The sequence below is a fragment of the Cricetulus griseus genome, chromosome 7 (genome assembly GCF_003668045.3).
Source record: "Cricetulus griseus strain 17A/GY chromosome 7, alternate assembly CriGri-PICRH-1.0, whole genome shotgun sequence".
Lineage (NCBI taxonomy): Eukaryota > Metazoa > Chordata > Mammalia > Rodentia > Cricetidae > Cricetulus > Cricetulus griseus.
The window spans coordinates 35279967-35300696 of record NC_048600.1 but is presented as its reverse complement, the minus strand read 5'-3'; the positions used below and the strand labels follow the sequence as shown (position 1 = coordinate 35300696).

The 20730-nt window shown below is 45.6% G+C and overlaps 1 protein-coding gene across 4 annotated transcripts in view; it reads left to right on the top strand.

Moving 5' to 3' along the window:
• Positions 1-20730, top strand: part of Snx29 (sorting nexin 29) — a 402905-nt gene that overhangs the window by 89457 nt on the left and 292718 nt on the right. For all 4 annotated transcript variants that reach the window (XM_027424771.2, XM_027424770.2, XM_035447582.1 and 1 more), the window contains 2 exons: positions 2437-2500; positions 4632-4760. In XM_027424771.2, the coding sequence (XP_027280572.1) occupies positions 2437-2500; positions 4632-4760 (193 nt within the window). The remainder of the gene's footprint in view (positions 1-2436; positions 2501-4631; positions 4761-20730) is intronic.

Sequence of the window (20730 nt, the reverse complement as noted above, 5' to 3'; positions counted from 1 at the left end):
TTTCTATGCTGTGTGTACAAGGATGACCAAGGTGACTCACAGTCTTCTACCTGTAGCTGCTGTGGGGCAAGGGGAATTGGAAGCTTTTGAAAAGAGGCTCATTGCTACCAGGGCCTGGGTAGATGAGCTGGGATTTTCTCATGTAAGAATGTAAGTGGGGGATTTAAGATGAAGAAAGATGGATTCTGACCAGGAAATCTGAGATAACATCTGTGTGTAATAACTTTCCCATCTTAAAGGGAAAGTCTGACCACGGCTTGGGCAACAATAATGCCGTCAGGATCATTTGGAGACCCCTTAGTTGGCCTCCAGCCAGACAGATGCTGTCACTGTGGCTGAGCTGGGGACAGGGGTTGGACACAGATGCCCAGGGGTATGTTTATGTGGATTAGCTGTGCCCTCTGTGAGGTGTGGAGCAAAGAGGAGAGACTGAGGGCTTGTCAGTGTGACAATACCTGCCCCGCCAAGTCCAGGCCACTCTTTACTGAGTACACTGGTGGTGGAGATGCCCCCACTGTCATCTGTTGTACTCTGGTCCCACCTTGGGCACAGCACATGCAGTTCATGAGTGTTACTGTAGAGTGGGAGGAGGGCAGGCAGGGCTATTGGCAAACAGTTCAGGATCTTGAATCAGGAGAGTTTGTGCCTTCCAGCTCCAGATGGCGACTGTGAGCATCCCTTTTCCTTTGCTCATGAGTGAGTGGTTCAGGCTAGCCAAGAACTCCAGTGGGGAAGAAAGCCTGGAGGAAAAGTCAGAATCTGTGCAGGTCCTGGGGAGTGGATGAGTAACCAAGTCTGTGTCCGCAGGGCTCACAGCACTGGCTTGGCTGTGAAGACTGAGTCTACAATGCTTTGTCTCCCTACTGCCAATAGAACAGTGAACCTAGTTGGTTTTATTTTCCTTCATGGCCACAGCAGCACAGGGATAAATTACTTGCTTTGTTTTTTCTCTATAGATTATCAATTAGAATAAAATTCTACATTCTAGCAGCAGGTCCTTCGGTGCTTCCTGCTATAGCCGGTGAGAGACACTCTCTCAAAGATGTCTCACTCTCATCTGATCCTCCGGCTCCCAGGGAGGTGAGAAAGATGTTGCACCCCTGCATCTGGAGAAAGTGCACAGAGAGGCTGAGCCTCTGGAGTGAAGCTCTGAGCAGGGAAACCTCACTGAGTTTGCTTCACATAGACTTGTGATGACCATAGTTATTCTCCATTAGGAACTTTCCTTGGAAGGCCCTCTCCTTCCTTAGGCCAGGTGGGAGCCTGACTCTTTCCTTGGGAAGGTACTTGAACCTTGTGTGTTCTTGGTAGATGAATGGGTGAATGAGCAGATGAACCCTGGGTAATTGTGGTTCTAGGCAGAGCATGGTTGGGTGTTCCGTGGCTCAGTCCTGCCTGTTTTCTGCTCTAGGCCTTCTCCTAGCATCTTCTTTTTATTTCTCAGGGTTGTTTGATTGGACCATAGATTAATAATCTTCTTGTTTGTCGGTCTCACACTCTTCCTAAGGATGGTCCCTGATAAGAATCTCAAATTCTTATTACTAACTTTTATGGAAAGGCATTTCCTAGATACTTTTTGTATTCTGAAAGATTTTAAAATTGAGGGCATTTGCTAGGATCATCAGTGTTTCTGTTCTTAAAGCACAAAGCTGGCTACTGAGCCTTTGGGCATGCCTGTTGTGACATCATTGCTTGGGTCCATGTAGTTGGTTCTAGACATAGTATATATGCTTGGACATAGTACATACTGCTACTAGATGTGTGATTTTGGGTCCTGCACTTCCTAGAAGGGTGAAATCAGGTAAAGGAAACAGATAAAACAACCCCGTGATCTCCAGATCTTGAGATGCAGCTAAGATCTGGCCATGCCTTCAGCACAGCACCAGTGGTTAAGCTTGATGGAGATCAGAAGTGTGGATGCATATTGTCATTTCCTATCCTTAAATGCTTTCCTGTGTGAAAGAACTGTGTGTTGAACATAGTCCCAGGTTGGCTGTATGCTCCCCTCAGAAGGCAGTGTAGGAGAGCCAGATGTTTGCTAACCTTGACGGACTGTCTTTAATGCAAGCATGGGGCTCAGTACTACCTGATCTGATGTCTGGGCTGATAAACAGCTATAAGAGGAACAATTCAGTGCTCACAACAGACATTGTCCAGGAACAGGGACTCGGGAAAGCACTCAGAAATTGCAAGCCAAGTTTTTTCTCCTAGGAACCCACCCTTCCTCCTAACACACATCTTGCCTTGCACTTTTGTTTGTGTGGATGGAAGTGACAGCTGAGCCCACGGGGTGTCTGAGGCTGTAAAAGAAGTCTTGCTAGGGAACAGGGAACTTACCTAGACAGGTCATCTGTAATGGCATGTACTATAGAGAGGCAAGGGGACAGCTTACAGGATCATCTGCTCATAAGCATTGTCTGTGTTTTCTTCCCTCAGATGAACTACGCCAAGCCATCGTGGCCATGATGAACAGAAAGGATGAATTAGAAGAAGAGAACGGGTACTGTGACATCATGGCTGCCTCTTTCTCTGACATTCTGTCCCCAGTGGCAGAGCGAATGGATGGAGAGAATGGTGCCTTGCTGCCATAGCTGTGACTGACAACTTCTTATCTTACTGTTATTATTACTTTGAATTCTTGCGCGCGCGTGTGTGTGTGTGTGTGTGTGTGTGTGTGTGTGTGTGTGTGTGTGTGTGTGTATGTGTGCATGTGTGCATGCGTGTAGATGTGCACTGAGGCCAGAAGAGGGAACTGGATTCCTTGGAGCAGGAGTTACAGGCAGTTTTGAGCTTCGTGACTTGGGTGCTTGGATCTTAACAGATTTCTTACTTTTCTGGAATGGGCCACTTTGCTGTGGCTTGTATATAAGCAAGGGATGGAGACAGCAGTGGTGCCATCTTCCAACACAGAAGAATGTGGAGGAGCAGCCTTTAATGACATCACTCACTGACATGATCCACATACCCACAATTCAGTGGTTTTTCATCTATTCTCAGATATGTGCAGCCATTGCCATGGTCAGTTTTAAAATAGTTTTATCACCTCAGGAACAAACACCATACCACTTCTGTTCAACTCTCTGCCCAAAAAATACTTTCGAAGTGACCTTTAATTGAGGGTCTATATTCTGTGTTCACTCCCTCTCAAATTAGGGATTCTTGGGACAAAATGACATTTGGAATCTTTTAATTTGGCCAAAACACAATGATCAACTCCAGGAGGCAAAGTGTTTTCTTAATTTTTTCTTCCTTCCCTATTGAAACCCATAATAGATACTGCCAGTTGCCACCATGCAAGTGTCTGAAGTTGACCATTCTCCCTGCTAGAGAATGAGTCTGGGGTGGCCAGTAGTGGCAGGCTTGCCTGAGGTTATTCACAAAAGCCTTTGGGCACTAATAGGCTGCCTGACTCAGGGAGGTGGTAGGCATGTGTTCAGGTCACCTCCTGTCCTTTACTGGTGACAGTAGTCACAGTTCTCTCTTAGACCTTACTTCAGATCTAACTAACAAGCTGCTCTTCATCCTTTGAGGAACCATACAAAGGCAAATAAGTGTAATTTCTAAATCAGCAGATGCTGTTATTAGAAGTCTAGACAGCACCATTCCCAGCTCACACACATTCTCAACAGAGGCTTCTGGCCACTGCAAGGTTATTTCTTTGCTCTAGCTGAAGTGATGCTCTTGGAAGCAGCTATAGGATTTATCTTATCTCGTGAAGAATGGCAACCACTGTATGTTGATTTCTTCTTCCCAGACAGAATCCCCCAGGATGTTTCTCAGGGGTAGCATATTCCAGGAAGGGAATCTTCTCCAAGCTCCCAGTGAACACTGCGGGTCTTGGAGAGCTCAGTGGTGGTGGGGGCCCTGTGAGAGCTTGTTATATTTGATACACCCTGATGTTTATGGCAGGCATCCTCTGGATGTGGTCTGTAAATATATCACAGTTGCTTTTCTAGAAAGAGCCATTTAGGGACAGTGAAGTAGAACCATATTTGATTTACCTCAGGGTGGTAATCTGTGATCCTTTCTAGAATAGGTGCTACCCCTGGTCATTTTCTGGAGACAAGAAATGTATATGCAAATGGGTATTCTATAAAGTATAGGAATATAAGATAACGATGTGCTAATATATACTCAATAGGATGCCATACACACTAGCTTATCATGGAGGTGGCTGTGGACTGTGAGTCCTGGTCTATTCTATGGGCAGTGGTGGAAGCAGGATGAAGTGTCCATTAAGGAATCTGAGCAGGTATTCTGCTTTTCTGCTGCAGAATATTCATTTGGCCCGTTTTGACTCCCTTCCCTTTGTGAAATCTGTTACTCATTGAGGCTGTGTCAGAAGTTGCACTTAACTGCTGCACCCTTGAATAGAGTCTTTAAAAGCACCTCCCTGGCATTTGTTGAGCTCCTTGTTTTCCCATGATCTAAGCTGTCATAGGAGCAAGGACCCCGAGTCTGAGCACAGGTGACTGCCCTGGGGCTCATTGCAGTTGCTACACTCAGGCTTGCTGTCTGCTAACATCAGCTTATGTGGTTTGTGCAGAGCTAGTGGGCAGTGATGAATAATTGCATTGTTCTCTGGGTGGGCTGGACAAACAGCTTCTGAACTGTGGGGCCCTCTTTTCCAGGTCACTACGGAATCTCCTTGATGGTGAGATGGAGCACTCAGCAGCACTCCGGCAAGAGGTGGATGCCTTGAAAAGGAAGGTCACAGAGCAACAGGAGCGTCATACCACAAAGGTCCAGGCACTGGCAAGGTAGACAGGGCAAGGGATGGAGAGGCAAGCATGTATAGCCACAGTTCCACACATATCTTTTGTCTGTTTGCTTTTGAGAAAATGTCCTGCTATGTATGTAGCCTAGGTGGGCCTCACCCTTGGAATCCTCCTGCCTTGACTTCTAAGTTCAAGGATTACAGACATGTGCCACCACACCTCACTCACATTTTTAGTTAAATGAAAAGGGAGTAACAAAGGAAATTACATTTCTGCATTTTCATTTGATGTGCTTCTTTGAATGAGCGGCACACATGCATATGTTTCAAAATAAGGAGGTTAACTGATGGGCATTCTCCTTTGTCTGCCTCTCTGTTTGCTCCTTGCTGGCTTAACTGTAACCAATAGCAGAGATGCTCTATATGCCGAGGCAGATGTGTGCACACATGCATATTCCTTCCCTCTTCTGTACAGCTCTCTACATCCCAGCAGGTTTCCGTGTGAGTGTACCCAGGGCTGCCATCCTATTGCTAGTAACTCCCAATATGTTCTGGTCTGACTGCATCAGAATTGGTTTAGTCAGTCGGCCAATAGCTGCATGTTAAGGTTTTCAGGCTTCTGTGATACCCCCAACACATGACCTGAGTGCATGCCATTGTGTCCCCAGGCATGTGCAGGCTGTGCCCTTCATGGGCCCCACAGCATTGTGGGGAATGGTGCTGCTCCCAACAATGTTTTCAGGGCAACATAGTTGGGTCCCATAATATCACAGGAGAAAATTGCGTTTCTCTAATTACAAATACTGTTGAGCCTATTTTCATTTAAAAGCCACTAATTAATTTTTTCTTTAATGTTGTTTGTATCTTATTAAACAAAATGTGATGACTTAAGAATGGCAACTCCTATGAAAACATCCAGATTGACTGAGTTTGTTCTCCTGAGGACACACTTATCTATGCACTTATAGTTGACACCCCATCACTTTTCATTTTACCCCTTTCCTCCATTTTTCACTATAAAGGCAGATTTAAGGTTAGCCAGCTTTTATAGACCTGTATGTGGTATTTCATTGAATCGATGTAGCTAACATATTAAATTGACCACACTAATTGGTCAACTAAATATTTGGATTGTTTCCAGTTTTTTCCCTTTTTAGGTGAGCTGAGCTGAGCAGTTTCTTGGCTGTATTAGCTACTTGTCTCATTGCTGTAACGAAATATCTGACAGAAGCCACTTAGGGAAGGAATGGCTGGTTTTGTCTTAAGGGTTCAAGGGATTTTGATTCATCTTTTAGGGAAGACATAGTTGTGGGATGGCAGTGTGGCTGCTTACATCACTGCAGCAGACAGGAAGTGGTAATGTGGCTGCTTACATCACTACAGCAGACAGGAAGCAAAGGGCTCATCCTGTTAACAGAAGTGGGTATCATCTTCAAGACCCATTTCTGCTTTCTGGGCTGTGTATTCCAAAGGTTCTATAACCTCCCCAAACATGGCCATACCTGGGGACTCTTAGTAGAACAGGATGTGTTTGTCTAACCATAACACTGGTTGTTCTTTGAAACTGCTTTTGAATAGGGTTTTGGGGAAGCATGTCCAGAGGTTCTACCAGGTGCCCAGAGTTAGGCGTTGTGGTATGAATGATTTTCATGCACCTAAAATTTGCCACAGTCATGTGACTCTCTTGTCTTTATTCTGCTTCTTAAACTTCTCCTCTTTGCATCCTAACATGCATCTCTAGGACAATGGTTCTCAACCTGTGTGTCAAAAATCCTCTGAGGGGGTTGAACCACCCTTTCACAGGGGTCGCTTAAGACCATCAGAAAATGTGCATGTTTATATTATGATTCATAACAAACAGTAGCAAATCTACAGTTATGAAGAAGCAAAGAAAATAATCTTATGGTTGGGGGGGTCACTACAACATGATGAACGTATTAAAGCATTAGGAAGGTTGAGAACCACTTTTCTAGGGCATCAGAGCCAGGTCAGAGGCAGAAGTAGAGAGATTGGTTCCTAATTGCACATTTACTCAAGTTTCCTCACCTGGTCTTTCATCTCACCTGACCTCACTGGACTCTGTGGTGTAATGTTGGCTCTAAGACTGAAGTCTTCAGAGACACTGCTCCGAGCATTAGTAACAGGCAGGCCTATCAGCCTTTCATTTTTCTGGCTTGTGTTAGGAAGTCAGCTTAGCCTTGAGCCCTGGCTCCATTCCTGGAAATGTGTTTCTGGGTGACTTGCTGAGCTGCTGTCAGCATGTGCTTCTCATCTGTGCTGATGGGGACAGAGAAGAAGGATGTGGGATGCTGTCGATGCTCTACAAGCTGCTGTTCACGTGTTTTGTGCTGAGTGCGCTTTACTATGGTAATCCTAGGGAAACCTTATCCTACACACAGGGCAGAGAAGCCAGTTTTATAATCTGAGGCCTTCCCAGTTATGCATGAAGAATAGTTTATGGTTGGAAGTTGGCAGTTTGCAGGTGGAAGGACATTTGTAAAGTGGACCAATATTTCACAAAGAGAAGGTAGGAGAAAACACCCTGAGCAGCTAGCCACAGCAGTGGGCAAGCAGACCTACTCAGATAGTCATTTGGGGATTGAGAGGGGTGTGTGGCACATTCGTGGGGGCAGTGACTATCATAGGCTGAGGCTCATTAATGTTCTGGGCCCCCCTCTCTTAATCCCCAATGTGACTCCCCAGCTCAGGTGGCAGGATTTATAATGCAGGAGGCTTAGTGGTGTAGGGGGGCAGGTTCTGGCATTGGACTTCATGGTCAGAGTGTGGTTTTGCTAGTTATGTGGCTTGGTGAGTTTTAACCTGTCTTTCAGTTTCTTAGTTGTAAAATGAGGAAAAGAGAGACAATTTTTGCTGGTTCAGTAAATACACTTCCTACATGGGTAATACATGTTAACTACCATCACTTTTTATTAATTTAGGTTACTGAAACCTTGCCTAGTCAAAGGCAGGAAGGATGAAGGGCTAGGTTAGTCTGTTCTAAGTACCAACTTGGAGTCTATTGGTGTGCACATGTGTTTTATTAGCCTTGGGTGCATGATGGTGGAACAGAAGTGCACTGAGAAGATTTAGCATTTGATATTACTTTTGCTCAAAATTAATGACTTCCCTCATTTGCCATGGTTCATCAAAGAGCAAGGGCATGTAACTTGTGCAGTGCAATCAGGTGCAGTTACGGTTATGTAAGTCACACCCCTCTAAATGATTGATTGACTTGCTTCCAGCTGGGAGACATATGTGAAAAAAGAGAAGACATAGGTTTACATGATGAGTCCATTTGAAGGAAGTGTCCTAGTCTCTGGTCCTGTGGGAGCAGAACACCACAGAAATAACTGCCTTACAGTTCTAGAAGCTGGGAAGGCTAGAGTTGAAGAGCTGCACCTGGCCGGGGCCTTCTGGCATGTCAGAGCATGATGGAGGACAGCATGTCACAGAGAGTTCACGTGAGGGAAATGTCAGCTGACCTGCTTTTGTAACAAACATGCTTGGTGCTAAGTCATTGGTGAGGGCCCAGCCCTTGTAACCTGATCAGTTTTTTTTTTTTTTTAAACAAACTAGATTTTTTATATGTATGACTACTTTGCTTTCATGTATGTTTGTGCATCAAGTGCACCAAGTGTATTCCTGGTGCCTGTGGAGGTCAGAAGAGGGTGTTGGATTCCCTAGAACTGGAGTCCCTGAAAGTTGTGAGCCTTTACATAGGTGCTAGGTCCTGAACTTGGGTCCTTTGCAAAAGCAACAGGTACCCTTAAGTGCTAAGCCAGCTGTCTGTCCAGCCCCTGATCAGTTCCTAATAGCTGCTTCCACACATGGACTTGGGGAGACAGGGTCAATCTGGGAACATTTTCTGTCTCTGCCCCTTGTGTTAGCTGTCTCATGTGACAAATTGTCTCCCAACTTGGTATCCTGAAACAGCAAGTGTTTAGAATTCTCTGTGATTTCTGTGAGCTAGGAGTCTGAGAATGAGCGAGGGTCTTTCAGAAAGTAGAGGTTGAGTTGTTGGCCAGAGTTGGTGTACTTAAAGCAGGCTACTAATTGCTTTACCTGTTTAGTGTAATGAACTGAGAGTCCTGCTTTTCTCCATCTTTGCTACATGCTTAGCGGCAGCAGCAGCCAGGTCTTTAATGACTTGCAACTGAGAGCAGGTAAAGCCATTCATAAGGCAGGACTTGTGTGCTGGGCCAAGGATGAGGACAAGGCACACATCAGGATAGGCAACATGTGTTAGGGGAAGTTGCTCACCTATAGTTTGGAGCTACCAGAATGTTCAAGAATTGATAGTTAACCTTGTTCATTTGTTTACTCTCAAAGATAGGCTGTTATGTGTTAAGCTTTGTCAATTGGAAATAAACAGAACATGGTTGATTCTAACCTAGGTGCTTGAGTTGAACAGGGGTATATAAACACAGACTTTAACTTTTTGGCTGAATGTTCCTGTGCTCTGGTGTACCTGGTCATGCATAGATGAAAGAGTGGCATGGTGTAGGGCAGGCGTGAGCTTGGTTTTGCTTCATTTTAGTTTTGTGGTTTTTTTGTTTTTTTAAAGACAGATCTTGGGAAAGAGCCCAGACCATTCTTGATATACTTGAACTCAGTGTATTGAACCTAATCTGGCCTTGAACTCAGAAGTCTCAGCCTCCCAAGTACCAGTGTTACAAGTGTGTGCCACCATTCCCCGGCTCAAGCTGAGACTGCAGTGAAGAGTGAGGTGCCTCAGGCACCCATTTAAGGAGATACTTATCCACAGAGGAGCCTTGTGGGTGTGGGGTCTTGAATGGTCACTTTGAACCTAGTGCTTCTCCCCTGAAAGCCAGGGTGAAACAGTCTCACCCTTGTAGATTTATGCTGAAATGTGCTGAATCAGAGGCCTCTGCCCATGTCCTTAGCCAGAGCTTGGCACCATGAGTAGTACTGGTCCTTGAAAGTAATTTATCCCTCCACCTCAAGGCTACAGTCACTCTCGGGAGTTCATCTAGCTCGCTGTTGCTCAGATATAACTAACATTTTAATAAAGAATTCTCTGGGTTGAGGAGCTAAACATGCTGCTTAGCCCTGGTTGCACATTCCAGTCACTAGGGAAGCTTACCGAACTATTAGGTCCAGGCCACCTTCCAGACTAATTAAGTTAGATACTCTGGAGGAGAGACCCAGACTGCACAGGTAATTCCAGCCTGTAGCCAAGATTGACAATTGGTGCCCAGATCTTAATGTACTGCCAGGTATCCGGGGATGAGGGAGTATTTCCCACTCTACTGCAGCAGGCTGAGCTGATATGGGCATTTTTTTGAGGTTCTCTGGGAGAAGCTGAAGGTGTTGATGACCTCCAGGGGACATCCACTGGCCCCCGTTTCAGGAAGGTGGAGGTATTTGGTAATTTTATCTCAGAACCAAATGGAGAGTCAATTTGTTACTGACGTTGGTTTCTTTTGGAAGTGTTGGCATTTTTAAATTTTGCTTAAGATTTTATTTTCAGGTAAGCTATAAACAACTGGAGGGATGACTTTTTGTTTGTTTACTGATCTGTATGTGAACTTCAGCCTGCTCATGATTTGCTCATTGAACACTGAATTGTACACTCACAGGTTAGGAGTGCACATATGTATTCTTTGGTGGAATTATTATTTTTTGTATTTATTTTTTATTCACTTGTGTTTCTTTTTTTCTTCTCCATTTTTTATTTAAATTAGAAACAAGATTGCTTTACTACGTGTCAATCCCAGTTCCCCCTCCCTCCCCTCCTCCCCTGTCCCCCACTAACACCTTCTCTATCCCATACCGTTTCTGCTCCCCAGGGAGAGTGTGGCCTTCCATGGGGGGGGGTCTTCAGAGTCTGTCATATCCTTTGGGATAGGGCCTAGGCCCTCCCCCATGTGTCTAGGCTCAGGGAGTATCCTGAGCTCCCAATAGGCCCAATGGGCTCCCAAAGTCCATTCCTATGCTTTTGATAAGTACTGATCTACTACAAGAGGCCCCATAGATTTCCGAGGCCTCCTCACTGACACCCATATTCATGGGGTCTGGATCAGTTCCATGTTGGTTTCCCAGGGATCAGTCTGGGGGCCAAGAGCTCCCCCTTGTTAAGGTCAGCTGTTTCTGTGAGTTTCACCAGCCTGGTCTTGACCCCTTTGCTGGTGGAATTATTTTTAAGGCATGTTTTTAATGTATGAATTGCATGCTCCCAGGCTAGGAGTGCACATATATATTCTTTTTTTTTTTTTTTTTTTTTTTTTTTTTTTTTTTTGGTTTTTCGAGACAGGGTTTCTCTGTGTAGCTTTGGAGTCTATTCTGGCTGGTGGAATTATTTTTAAGGCAGGTTCTTAATGTATGGCCCAGTCTGGTCTTCGGCTTCCCCAGTGCTAGGGTTATGGTGTGCACCACTATGCTCAGATAGCACAGAATGCTGCCATCTCTGGCCAGTTGACTTACTTGAGAAAACTCTTATTTTTATGCTTTAAACAATTAACTTTTAAATGGGAAAAGTACCAAATCCCACGGACCCAACATGATCATTATTTTCATTCTAGTCCATAAGTCCACTTTTAAGCTTAGTTTTACCACCATTAGTTATGTGTTGCAATTGCTGTGTCATGCGTTTCCATGCAGATTTCAAATCATGTTAATTAGCACTCCCACCCCAAATATGAAAGTACATGTGACTGATAGTCCTTACATGTAAGAACAGAAGATTTCCTAAAGAAGCCTACTTGATACTGTCAAGCTAGTGCTTTAGTTTTTATTTATGAGGGAGCTGGTAGGATGGGGTGGGTTAAGGAGCTTGTTGCTGAGTGTGGTGCCCTGAGCTTAATCCCTGGCTCTCACATGGTGGAAGGAGAGAGCCAACTCCCACATGTTGTCCTCTGACCTCCACACATGTACTGTGGCACATAAGTGTTCACACACACACACACACACACACACACACACACACACACACACACACAAATGTAAATTAGAAATTATTGTTTGTGAGGCATTTTTATGCTAGTTAATTTTAGGTAATACTCATTTTACAGAATCTGATTCAGTAGAGACTGCAACGTTGAAGGAAGTCACCCTTGTTTCTCAGTTAGCCTCAGCACCAGTCACTATACACAGTGCTGTGGTCACCGGGGGGCGCTGTGTTTGAACATACCCTTGTTTATCATTCTTCCTTTACTCCTCTTAAGTTCTTAGAGTGTATCACGAGCATACTGTTTTTCATAAAGCCATTCCTTTATTAATTTTTTCCAAAAATATTTTCTTCAGCTCAATTCCTAGTGTAGAATTCCGGCAATAGGAGGTCTGAGCATTGCCAGGCAGTGGCGGCACACATCTTTTATTCCAGGATTGGGAGGGAGAGGCAGACTGATCTCAGTGAGTTTGAGGCCAGCCTGGTCTACAGAGCGAGTTCCAGGACACCTAGGACCAAAGAAAGAAACCCTGTCATGATAAACAGAAACAAAAAACAAAACAAGCCTGAACATTTATAAAAGCTCATGATTTGTGCTATTGTTTGGGTGGAGTTTTTCCCCTGAGGAAAGTGGGTTCCCAGCATGGCAGTGCTGGGAGAGGACGTGGGAGGTCTCTGCATCACTAGGAAAGTGGACCCTGAAAAGGGTTGGGGTAGCTTTGTAGAGACTGCCTACCTCCATCTCTCCTGGCACTGGTAGCAGTGAGTCCAGCCCTCAACTGCTGACTTGCTTTATGCTTTAAGATATGATTTCCTAGCCAGGCAATAAGGTTTGAATTCTAGGCCAGCCTAGCAAAACCCTCTGTCGAAAAAACTAAACTAGCAGGCACAGGCGACACCAGCCAGAAGAGACTGATGTCTAGGTCAACTGTCATCAGAGAGTCTTCATCCAGCAACTGATGGAAACAGATGCAGAGAGCCAAAGCCAAACATTAGGTGGACCTTGGGGAAACCTGTGGAAGATGAGGAGGATGGATTATGGGAGCCAATGGGGTCAAAGATATCACAAGAAAACCCACAGAATCAACTAACCTAGACTCATAGGGGCCCCCAGAGACTGAATTGCCAACCAAGGAGCTTGCATGGGACTGACCTAGGTAGGCCCTTTGCACATATGTTAGAATTGGTCTTCTTGTGGGACTCCTAACAGTGGGAGTGGGGACTGTCTCTGACTCTGTTGTCTGCTTTTGGGACCCTTTCCTAACTGGGTGGACTCATTCAGCCTTTAGGAGAGGAGGCGCTTCTCCTCACTGCAACTTGGTATGTCATGGCTGGCTGATATACATGGGAGGCCTGCCCTTTTCTGAAGAGAAACAGGAGGAAGAGCAGATGCGGGAGGGGTGGGGGAAGGGCTGGGGAGAGGAGGGAGGGGAAATGTTGGTCAGGATGTAAAAACAACAACAATAAAATAAACAAACTCAATTAAAAACAAACAAAACAAAACCAAAAATGGGATTCTACTCTTGCAGGAGACTAGAGTTCTGTTCCCAGCACTCACACTGGGCAGTTCACAACCACCTGTAACTCCAGCTCAGGGGATCCCATGCCTTCCTTCCAGCCTTTGAGGGCACCCATAGGCACATGTGCATACATACACACAGATACATAAAAATGGAATAAATCTTAAGCACCCCAAACCCAAAAGCTAAATACAGGGCTACAGAGATAGTGACTGTGACACCATCTGACTCAAGGCCATTGCTGGAGGCCAGTCAGTCAACCAATCAATGGGGCTGTTACTCTTGGACCCCCAAAACTGTGTGCTAAATAAACCTCTTTGCTTTGTAACGTGAGATAACCCCTGTGTTGTAATGCAGTAAAGCAAAGTACAGTAATACAAATCCTTTGCAACAAAGAGGCTTTACCTCATACTCTCACAGCAGGGTGTGAGCAGGCCCACTTCATTGTCATTTCTAAGGCTGTGTGGCTTGTCACAGTGTTCATGTGGGTGCCGAGTCTGCATCCACTTTTATGCAGGTGAAGGCTGTAACTAAGATCCTTGCGTTGTAGTTTTGTCCCTCTGTTTCTTTTCTGTGTGTAATCTCAGGAGTGGGATCCCAGACACAAGGGCGTGAAGGTTGTGGTGGAACAAGCTGTATACCTTTCTTAGATCCACTCACTAAGGCCTGGGCTGGTACTGCCCAGTTCACCTCTGCTTGGCTCCTGCTCTTGTGACTTAGAAGGTGGAAGTCTCCTTCCTATGAGTTTTCCCATCAGTAAGATTCCCACTGGGGGAGGAGGGTGGAGACACCAAACACATGAACGTTGTTGCCTGAACTGAAAACTGAAAAGAAACAAAGCATGGAGGAGTCACATGGATGCCTCTCGTATAGCTGAGGGTCAGTGTGGACTTTCCACGTGTTTCTCCATGTGAAAATGATGGATTGTAGCATGGTGGGAGGAGGGCAGGAATGCCTTAGGCATTGCTCAAGCAATCACAGGCAGTGGAGAAAGCCGTGGGATGTTTGTTTGTTGCTTCTAAAATCTTTCCTTAGATGCTAGCTTTGTTGAGGAACTGGAATTTGGGGGAACAAGCAGCAAGTTGTATTTGTGTGACTTTCTGCCTTTGAAGCATGCGCCTACATTGTGTGGTTAAACATCAGAGCTGTTAGTACCCAGCACAGGTGTCACCACAAAAGCTGCATCACATCTGGGCAGTGCATGAAGACATGAGAAGTCTGCAGCTGGTCTGAGAGGATTGGGAGGGTTGTGTCTGAAACGTCTCTTTCCCACACCAAAGCAGGAGGAGATAAAATCACCGGGATCAAGAATTATGAGGCAGTCCTCATGAACAGGTTATGCTAATTATGCCCTGGGGAGGGAAACTTGGTCACTGTTCATTAGCACTCCATTGGCTGCCTTTCCTAATGGGAAGAACCGATGTCTAGAGGACAGAATTAAAATGTTATAGATAACAGCTGTGAAAAGGTGACCGGACTGGGAGAGATGTTGCTGCTGGGTAAACTGGGGACGAAGAGCTGGGCCTCCTTGCTGTTTGCCCCTTGGTTCTTCCGCTGCCTTGAGAGAAGTCAGCATTTGTAACCTGCTTATTCATAGAAAATAAAATTTCAAATCTTTCCAGTACAGTTTGGTTCACAAGGTGGCAATTTCCATGTCACTGACATGAAGCCTGGATCTTAAATATAGTCAGCATGTGAGTGCCCTGCAGGCTATGACAGTGACAGTATGACATCACTGCCAAGCTGCTGCTTGTTATTTTGGAGCCAAAGAGTGGAGCAACAGGAAGCTTGGCAGAGGGGAGGTATTTTTAGCCCTAGCAGCCATGTGGTTTAAGGAGAGACAACTCTCAGGTCTAGTGCTCCGGAGTTCTGCAGACTTTGTGTGCTGGGAAGTTCTCGAGTGAAATGCAGCAGAGGTGCAGACACACTAGACTTGGCTCTACCACTGCCATCATCCAAAGGGTGTTTTATTTGATGCAGGTGATCCTTCTTTTCATGCTTCTTCCTTGGAAGGTGCAAACTTAACCTCATTGAATGCTCAGCTCCAAGGCCAAAGCTGACTTGGGTAGGGGGCGGTGTCCCAGAAAGTTGCCTGCTGGGCTGCAAAAGTCCCAAGGAACCAGTTGGGAATGACAAAGGGGGCTGTATGGTCCAGCAGGTGAAGTGCTTGTGGCTAAGCCTGGCGACCTGAGTTTTATCCCTGGACAGAGATGGTAGGAGGAGAAAACTGACTCCTTCAAGTTGTCCCCTGACTTGATAATAACAAATTCTAGAGACCAGTGAAAGTGAGGCAATTTTTAAGACAATTCTTCAGAAATGGATAAAACAGAAAAATGGCAGAAACGGCTGGTGTGCTGTTGTGGCACAAGATGAAGTTTATTAATGTCTTCTTGTCTCAAAGACTCCTGTCGTTTCCTCTATAGGCCATGGCTTGTCCTCTCTCACACATTCCCCTTCTATTGCTGCAGGACACAGTCTTATCTAAGGGATAATTCTGAGCTTGGGATAGCCCTCTGCTTCCCTCATGGCTCTGTAACTTTCCAGTTGTCAAAGATGTGTGCCAGAACCCTCTGGGAGAGAGAGGGCCCAGTACCCCTGCTATCTATAACTGATGACTTTAAGTCAAATGGACCATAACAATCTATTTCTTAAAAGACCTGCACATATACTCTATGGCACAGGCATGCACACATGCACATACACTACACATAAAAGAATAAGCATATTTACAAAACAAAACAAAGCCTTACAAGGGGTTGGGCGTGTGTTACTTGTCTGTAATCCCAGTGCTCAGGAAACTGAGGTGGGAGGATTGTGAATTCCAGTCCAGCCTGGGCTATGGCGCAGACACTGTGACAGAAAACCAAGGGTCATGGAGAGTGCTTGTCCAACATGCAGGACACTGTAGTCTGCAGTGTGGTAAAGCTTTGCCTTGGAGCCCAGCCTCCTTGGGCTCCTTATGAAAGGGAAGAAGGAGTTATTCTGTGTACACTGAATCCTCAGACACTCTCCCGTCCATTCTGTGTCTCATGAGGCAATTCCCTTTTCTAGGCTATTTGGGAAGGACCTTAACTGCACTCTTGCTTTTCCTCACACTCCAGAGAACAATACCTCCCTTCTCTGTGTTTTTACACTGCTCTTTTTTCTTTCTTTTTTTTTTTTTGTGTCATTTTCATCTTGTACATTATGGCTTCTGGTGCTCACAACTCAGCCTGGGGCTGGGCTTTGCCCATTTGTCCACTGATGAGTCTACTCAGGGGTTGTCAGGGTGCATCACACAGTGGGATGCAGGAGGAGTTTGCTGAACAAGCGAACCTGTGAATATTCGTCACTTGTGTGTTGTTCTACTGTGTCTGGCTTATATTTCCAGGTCATTTCACAGTCTAGGATGGCTGCTGAATTCCCTGATATTGCATCTGTCTTTAGGCATAAGATGGCAGATTCGGAGGGGGGAAATGTGTGTTAGAGCTGGCAAAGTAGCTCAGTGAAATGTGTGAGGCCCTGGGTTCAAATCTCAACATAGCAAAAAAAGTATGTCAACTTCTTTTTGTTAAATGAAAAAGTATTGTATGTGCATACATGTATGCATACACATTGTATGTGCATGCATGTATGTATGCATGCACATACCTGTATGTATGTGTGTGCTCACATGTAGAGGTTGTTTCCTTCTACCACTGGGCCTGAGTTTTAAGTGCCTGGTGGTTCATTTCACTGGCCTGTGTCTTTTTTTTTTTTTTTTTGAGGACGTTGCCTGCAGTTCTTCCCTTCTCAGTGGCCTGAAACTAGGTTGCATGTTTATGAGTAGAGAATATTGTCAGTCTAAATGAGAAGGGGAGGAAGGGGGTTTTGGTAGACAGCTAGTGAACACTCCCCTGAAAAGTTCACTTGCTAGGCTTACCTTCTTTGCAGTGATGTGGTGCTGGGAATGGTGCACGAATTCTGCATGTAAGATTGTCACAGTGATGGTTAGGAAAGGTTTTTACAGTCAGCTTTCTTTGCCTTAAGTACTTGCTCACTTTGTGATCTTGGACAAGTGAGCTTGTCCCTGTGAACCTCTATTTTTAAGTTTAGTTTAATGTGCTGAGACAGGATCTTGCTGTGTAATTCAGGGGAACTTGTGATCGTGTGGCTTCAGCTTCCCAAGTGCTGGGATTACAAGTGTGCAGCATTGTGTTTGAAATTTACAAAATGGGGACAACAGATAGAAGTGCCTTACACATGGTAGGAGGTGAAGTGAGGCCTGCAGATGAAGAGGCTGTTGCTTGAGCATTCTGGATAGATAGGGTAACCTTTGACAGGGAGAGGGGCACAAAAGAAGAGGCTATTCTGAAGCCACAGGTAGCTTCTGGGAACCTGGGTTCAGGGTGCATCTGGGGAGTGAGGAAGGGGCTAGATGCAGTCCCATAAGTTCTAGTGAGGTCTTATGATAGTCAGCTATGATAGACACTAGGGAAAGTGAAGAAGGAAGATCTGTTTTGTCTGTGGTGATTGTTCCATCCCCTTCGGGTCTCTGGTGAGGCAGAGTCATTCTTAGGGTATCAGAAAGCAGAGAGACAGCAGAAGGCTGGGGCAAGATATACAGGGCCAGTGGACCAGTAGTCTGCCTTCTCTACCAGTCCTTCCTCCTGGTTTCCACCCTATACCCCCGTAATGTCACCAGATTATAAAACTGTAAAGGGATCGACCAGTAACTGAGAAGGGCAGAGCCTTCCTGCTCCAGTCACTTCAGAAAACCCCTAGGCATTACACCAGGGACTACGCCTTCAGCAATGAGCTTTATGGGGTCTTCCCTATGTAAACCACAGTGGGGTCTGGGGCCTGTGGACAGTGGGAATAGTGAAGGCCATCGAGGAGGGATAACAGTGGTCTGATCTGATCTGAGCTCAGGTATCCCACTACACAGTAGTTCCTGGTCCTGAATAAGGGAAGAAGTGGGTGTGGGCTGAAGGATGAGGGCTCTGATAGGAGGATTCTAGCTTTAAGCAGGGTAGAAGCATTCCAGAGGATGGGGGTAGAACTAGTAGTCTTAAGCCTGGCTCTAGTTGTGTGGTTCTTGAATTAGGATCTGTCTCACCAGAAGATTTGTCTCTGTTAAGTGGGGATAATCACGATGTGAATAAATTATTTGTACAGGGTTGGAAATAAGAGACAGGATCTTGCCCAGGTCCTCACTGCTGTGGTGTGTACCTTTTGGTGTGTACTGTGTGGTTATTTTTTTTCACATAGGAGCCTTGCCTCTTTGCTAACCAGGGCTGTGAAGCACTGGGTCTTAGCACAGTGAGTCACTGCTACAACTTTAGAAACACAGGCTCTGTGACATGGCTTATGGCCGAGGTGGTGGTGGATGAGCTAATTTTTGGATGATGAGCACATCTCCAGATAGCCTGCCATAGTCATGTCCTTTGCAGTTACCATGGTCACAGTGTCAGGAGGCCTCAGGCTATAAAGAAGTAGCTGTTCTTAGGTCACTGGCTGGGTTACAGCCTGTGATTTGGGTTAATTTTTGTAGATTGAGGCTAATTTGTCTTGACTCCTTTATCTGAAGGGGGAATTGCCCTGCTACACAAGAGATAATATCCTTTAAGTGATGGAAAGGTAGGATGGAGGATGAGCCTGGGGCATGCTGTGTTCCTTCATTGCTAATGGGCATGTGACCTTGGCTTTCAGAAGACCACAACCCAGGCCAAGATGACTTTTCAGCTCCTGGCAACCTGTGTGTGTGTGTGTGCGTGTGTGCGTGCACTGGGTATTGAAGACAGGGCCTGTATGTGCTAGGCAAGCCATCTTTGATGAGGTATATTCCTAACCCAAGAATTTAGTATTTCTACTTGCTGCTTGATGTTTTTGTTCAGGAATGTCTCAAGCCCAGGTGGATGACTAGTTTAGCAAGCCTCTGTGGCCCTGTCAGCCGTAGCAGCTGTTAGCTAATTTGTTGTCGCTCTTTTTGCTTTGCCTGTTCCATGCTTTTCTTTCTTTTTTTGACTGGAGAACTACATTAGTTATTTTAGCATTGCAGTGACCAAATTCTGGACAGAGGCAGCTTAAAGACAGGAAAGCTTATTTGGGTTTTGGAGGGTCATGGTCCACGGTGTTAGGGGAAGCCTGTGGCAGCTTGACCAAGAAGCAGAGAGCTCAACCAGGAGTGTGCTGGCCTCTAACTTTCAGAGCCCTGCCCCTGTGCCCTACTTCCAGCATCCTGGCTCTGCCTCTCAAAGACTCCATACTCCTCAAACAGTACCGCCAACTAGGAATAAGCATTCAGAACATGAGCTTGTAGGGACACTGCAAATTCAAACCATAACAAGTACCTAAAGAGCAACCTAAATGTTTTGCCTTTAAATTATTGGTGATATATGAATTTTGAGACATTGTTTCCTTATGCAGCCCTGGCTCTCCTGGAACTCCTCTGTAGACCAGGCTGGCATTGAACTCACAGAGATCTGCCTGCCTCTGCTCCTGAGTGCTGGGATTAAAGGCCGGTGCTATCACTGCCCGGCCTGATGCCACTTTTTAGGAATAAATCAGCCACACCACTCACCTACATGAAACCCTCCTTTGCACTTAGGGATTGGTCTGCACTCCTTTCCTTAACCTGTACACCTGACTTGCCTGCTTCCTGCTGAGTGTCATTTCTGCCCGTAACTGGGATCCACATAATTCCCTTCTAATGGTCTTTGGAGTAGAACATCCTCAGCCCTCAGAGCTGCTATGCTTTCTTATCCATTTGCTTCCTCTTCCTCCATTCAGCTTCAGATTTCCTCAGTTTCCTCTAGTACATTTCTGTGTATTGTCTTTGAACCATAGACTGACTTCCTCTCCTTAGTGAGAACTGCCGCCAGCTGTGCCTGGCCACTGCTGTGTCCCCAGCATGCCCTAGATCCTCTGCCCCTACCCTTGCCCATCTCAGGCTCTGTGATCCTTGTTTACAACCCAGGAAGATGGGGTACACTGGTCTACTCATGTCAGAGTTTTCCCTCTGCTTGTGTGGAGGAGAAAGTGGATACTGGTGTTACCTTTTTGGAAACCCAGCTCTTTCCTGGTCTCTCTCTGAACTTCTCTTAGGCTCTTCTTATGGAGAGTTCTTTGTACAGAGTCTGACCTGTGTCAGCCACAACTTTGTTGGTAGCTACATTAGGCTGAGCTGAATGGAGCTCATACATACTATAGCTCCAGGGCTTTATAACAGATGAGATTTACTTTAGATTTAGTTTATTTTTTAAGTTATGTGTGTAATGTGTATATACACATGAGTGCAATTGTCTGTGGAGGCTAGAAGAGAGTGCTGGTTAGAGGTGGACGTGAGCCACCTGATATGAGTGTTGGAAACTGAACTTGGGCCTTCTGCAAGGGCATTAAGCTCTCTTAAAGGCTGAGCCATCTCTCCAGCTCTCAAGACTCACTTTAATTGTGATTGTGATTGTGATTGTGATTGTGTGTGTGTGTGTGTGTGTGTGTGTGTCTTCATTTTTTGTATCTTCTGTGCTCCAGTATTCTTCTGTGCCTGCTCAGTTAGCTCCACAGTGGCAGTGGGCCAGGGCTGCTGTTTCCTCAGGTCACAGGAGGTGGCAGGCTAAGTGTTATGA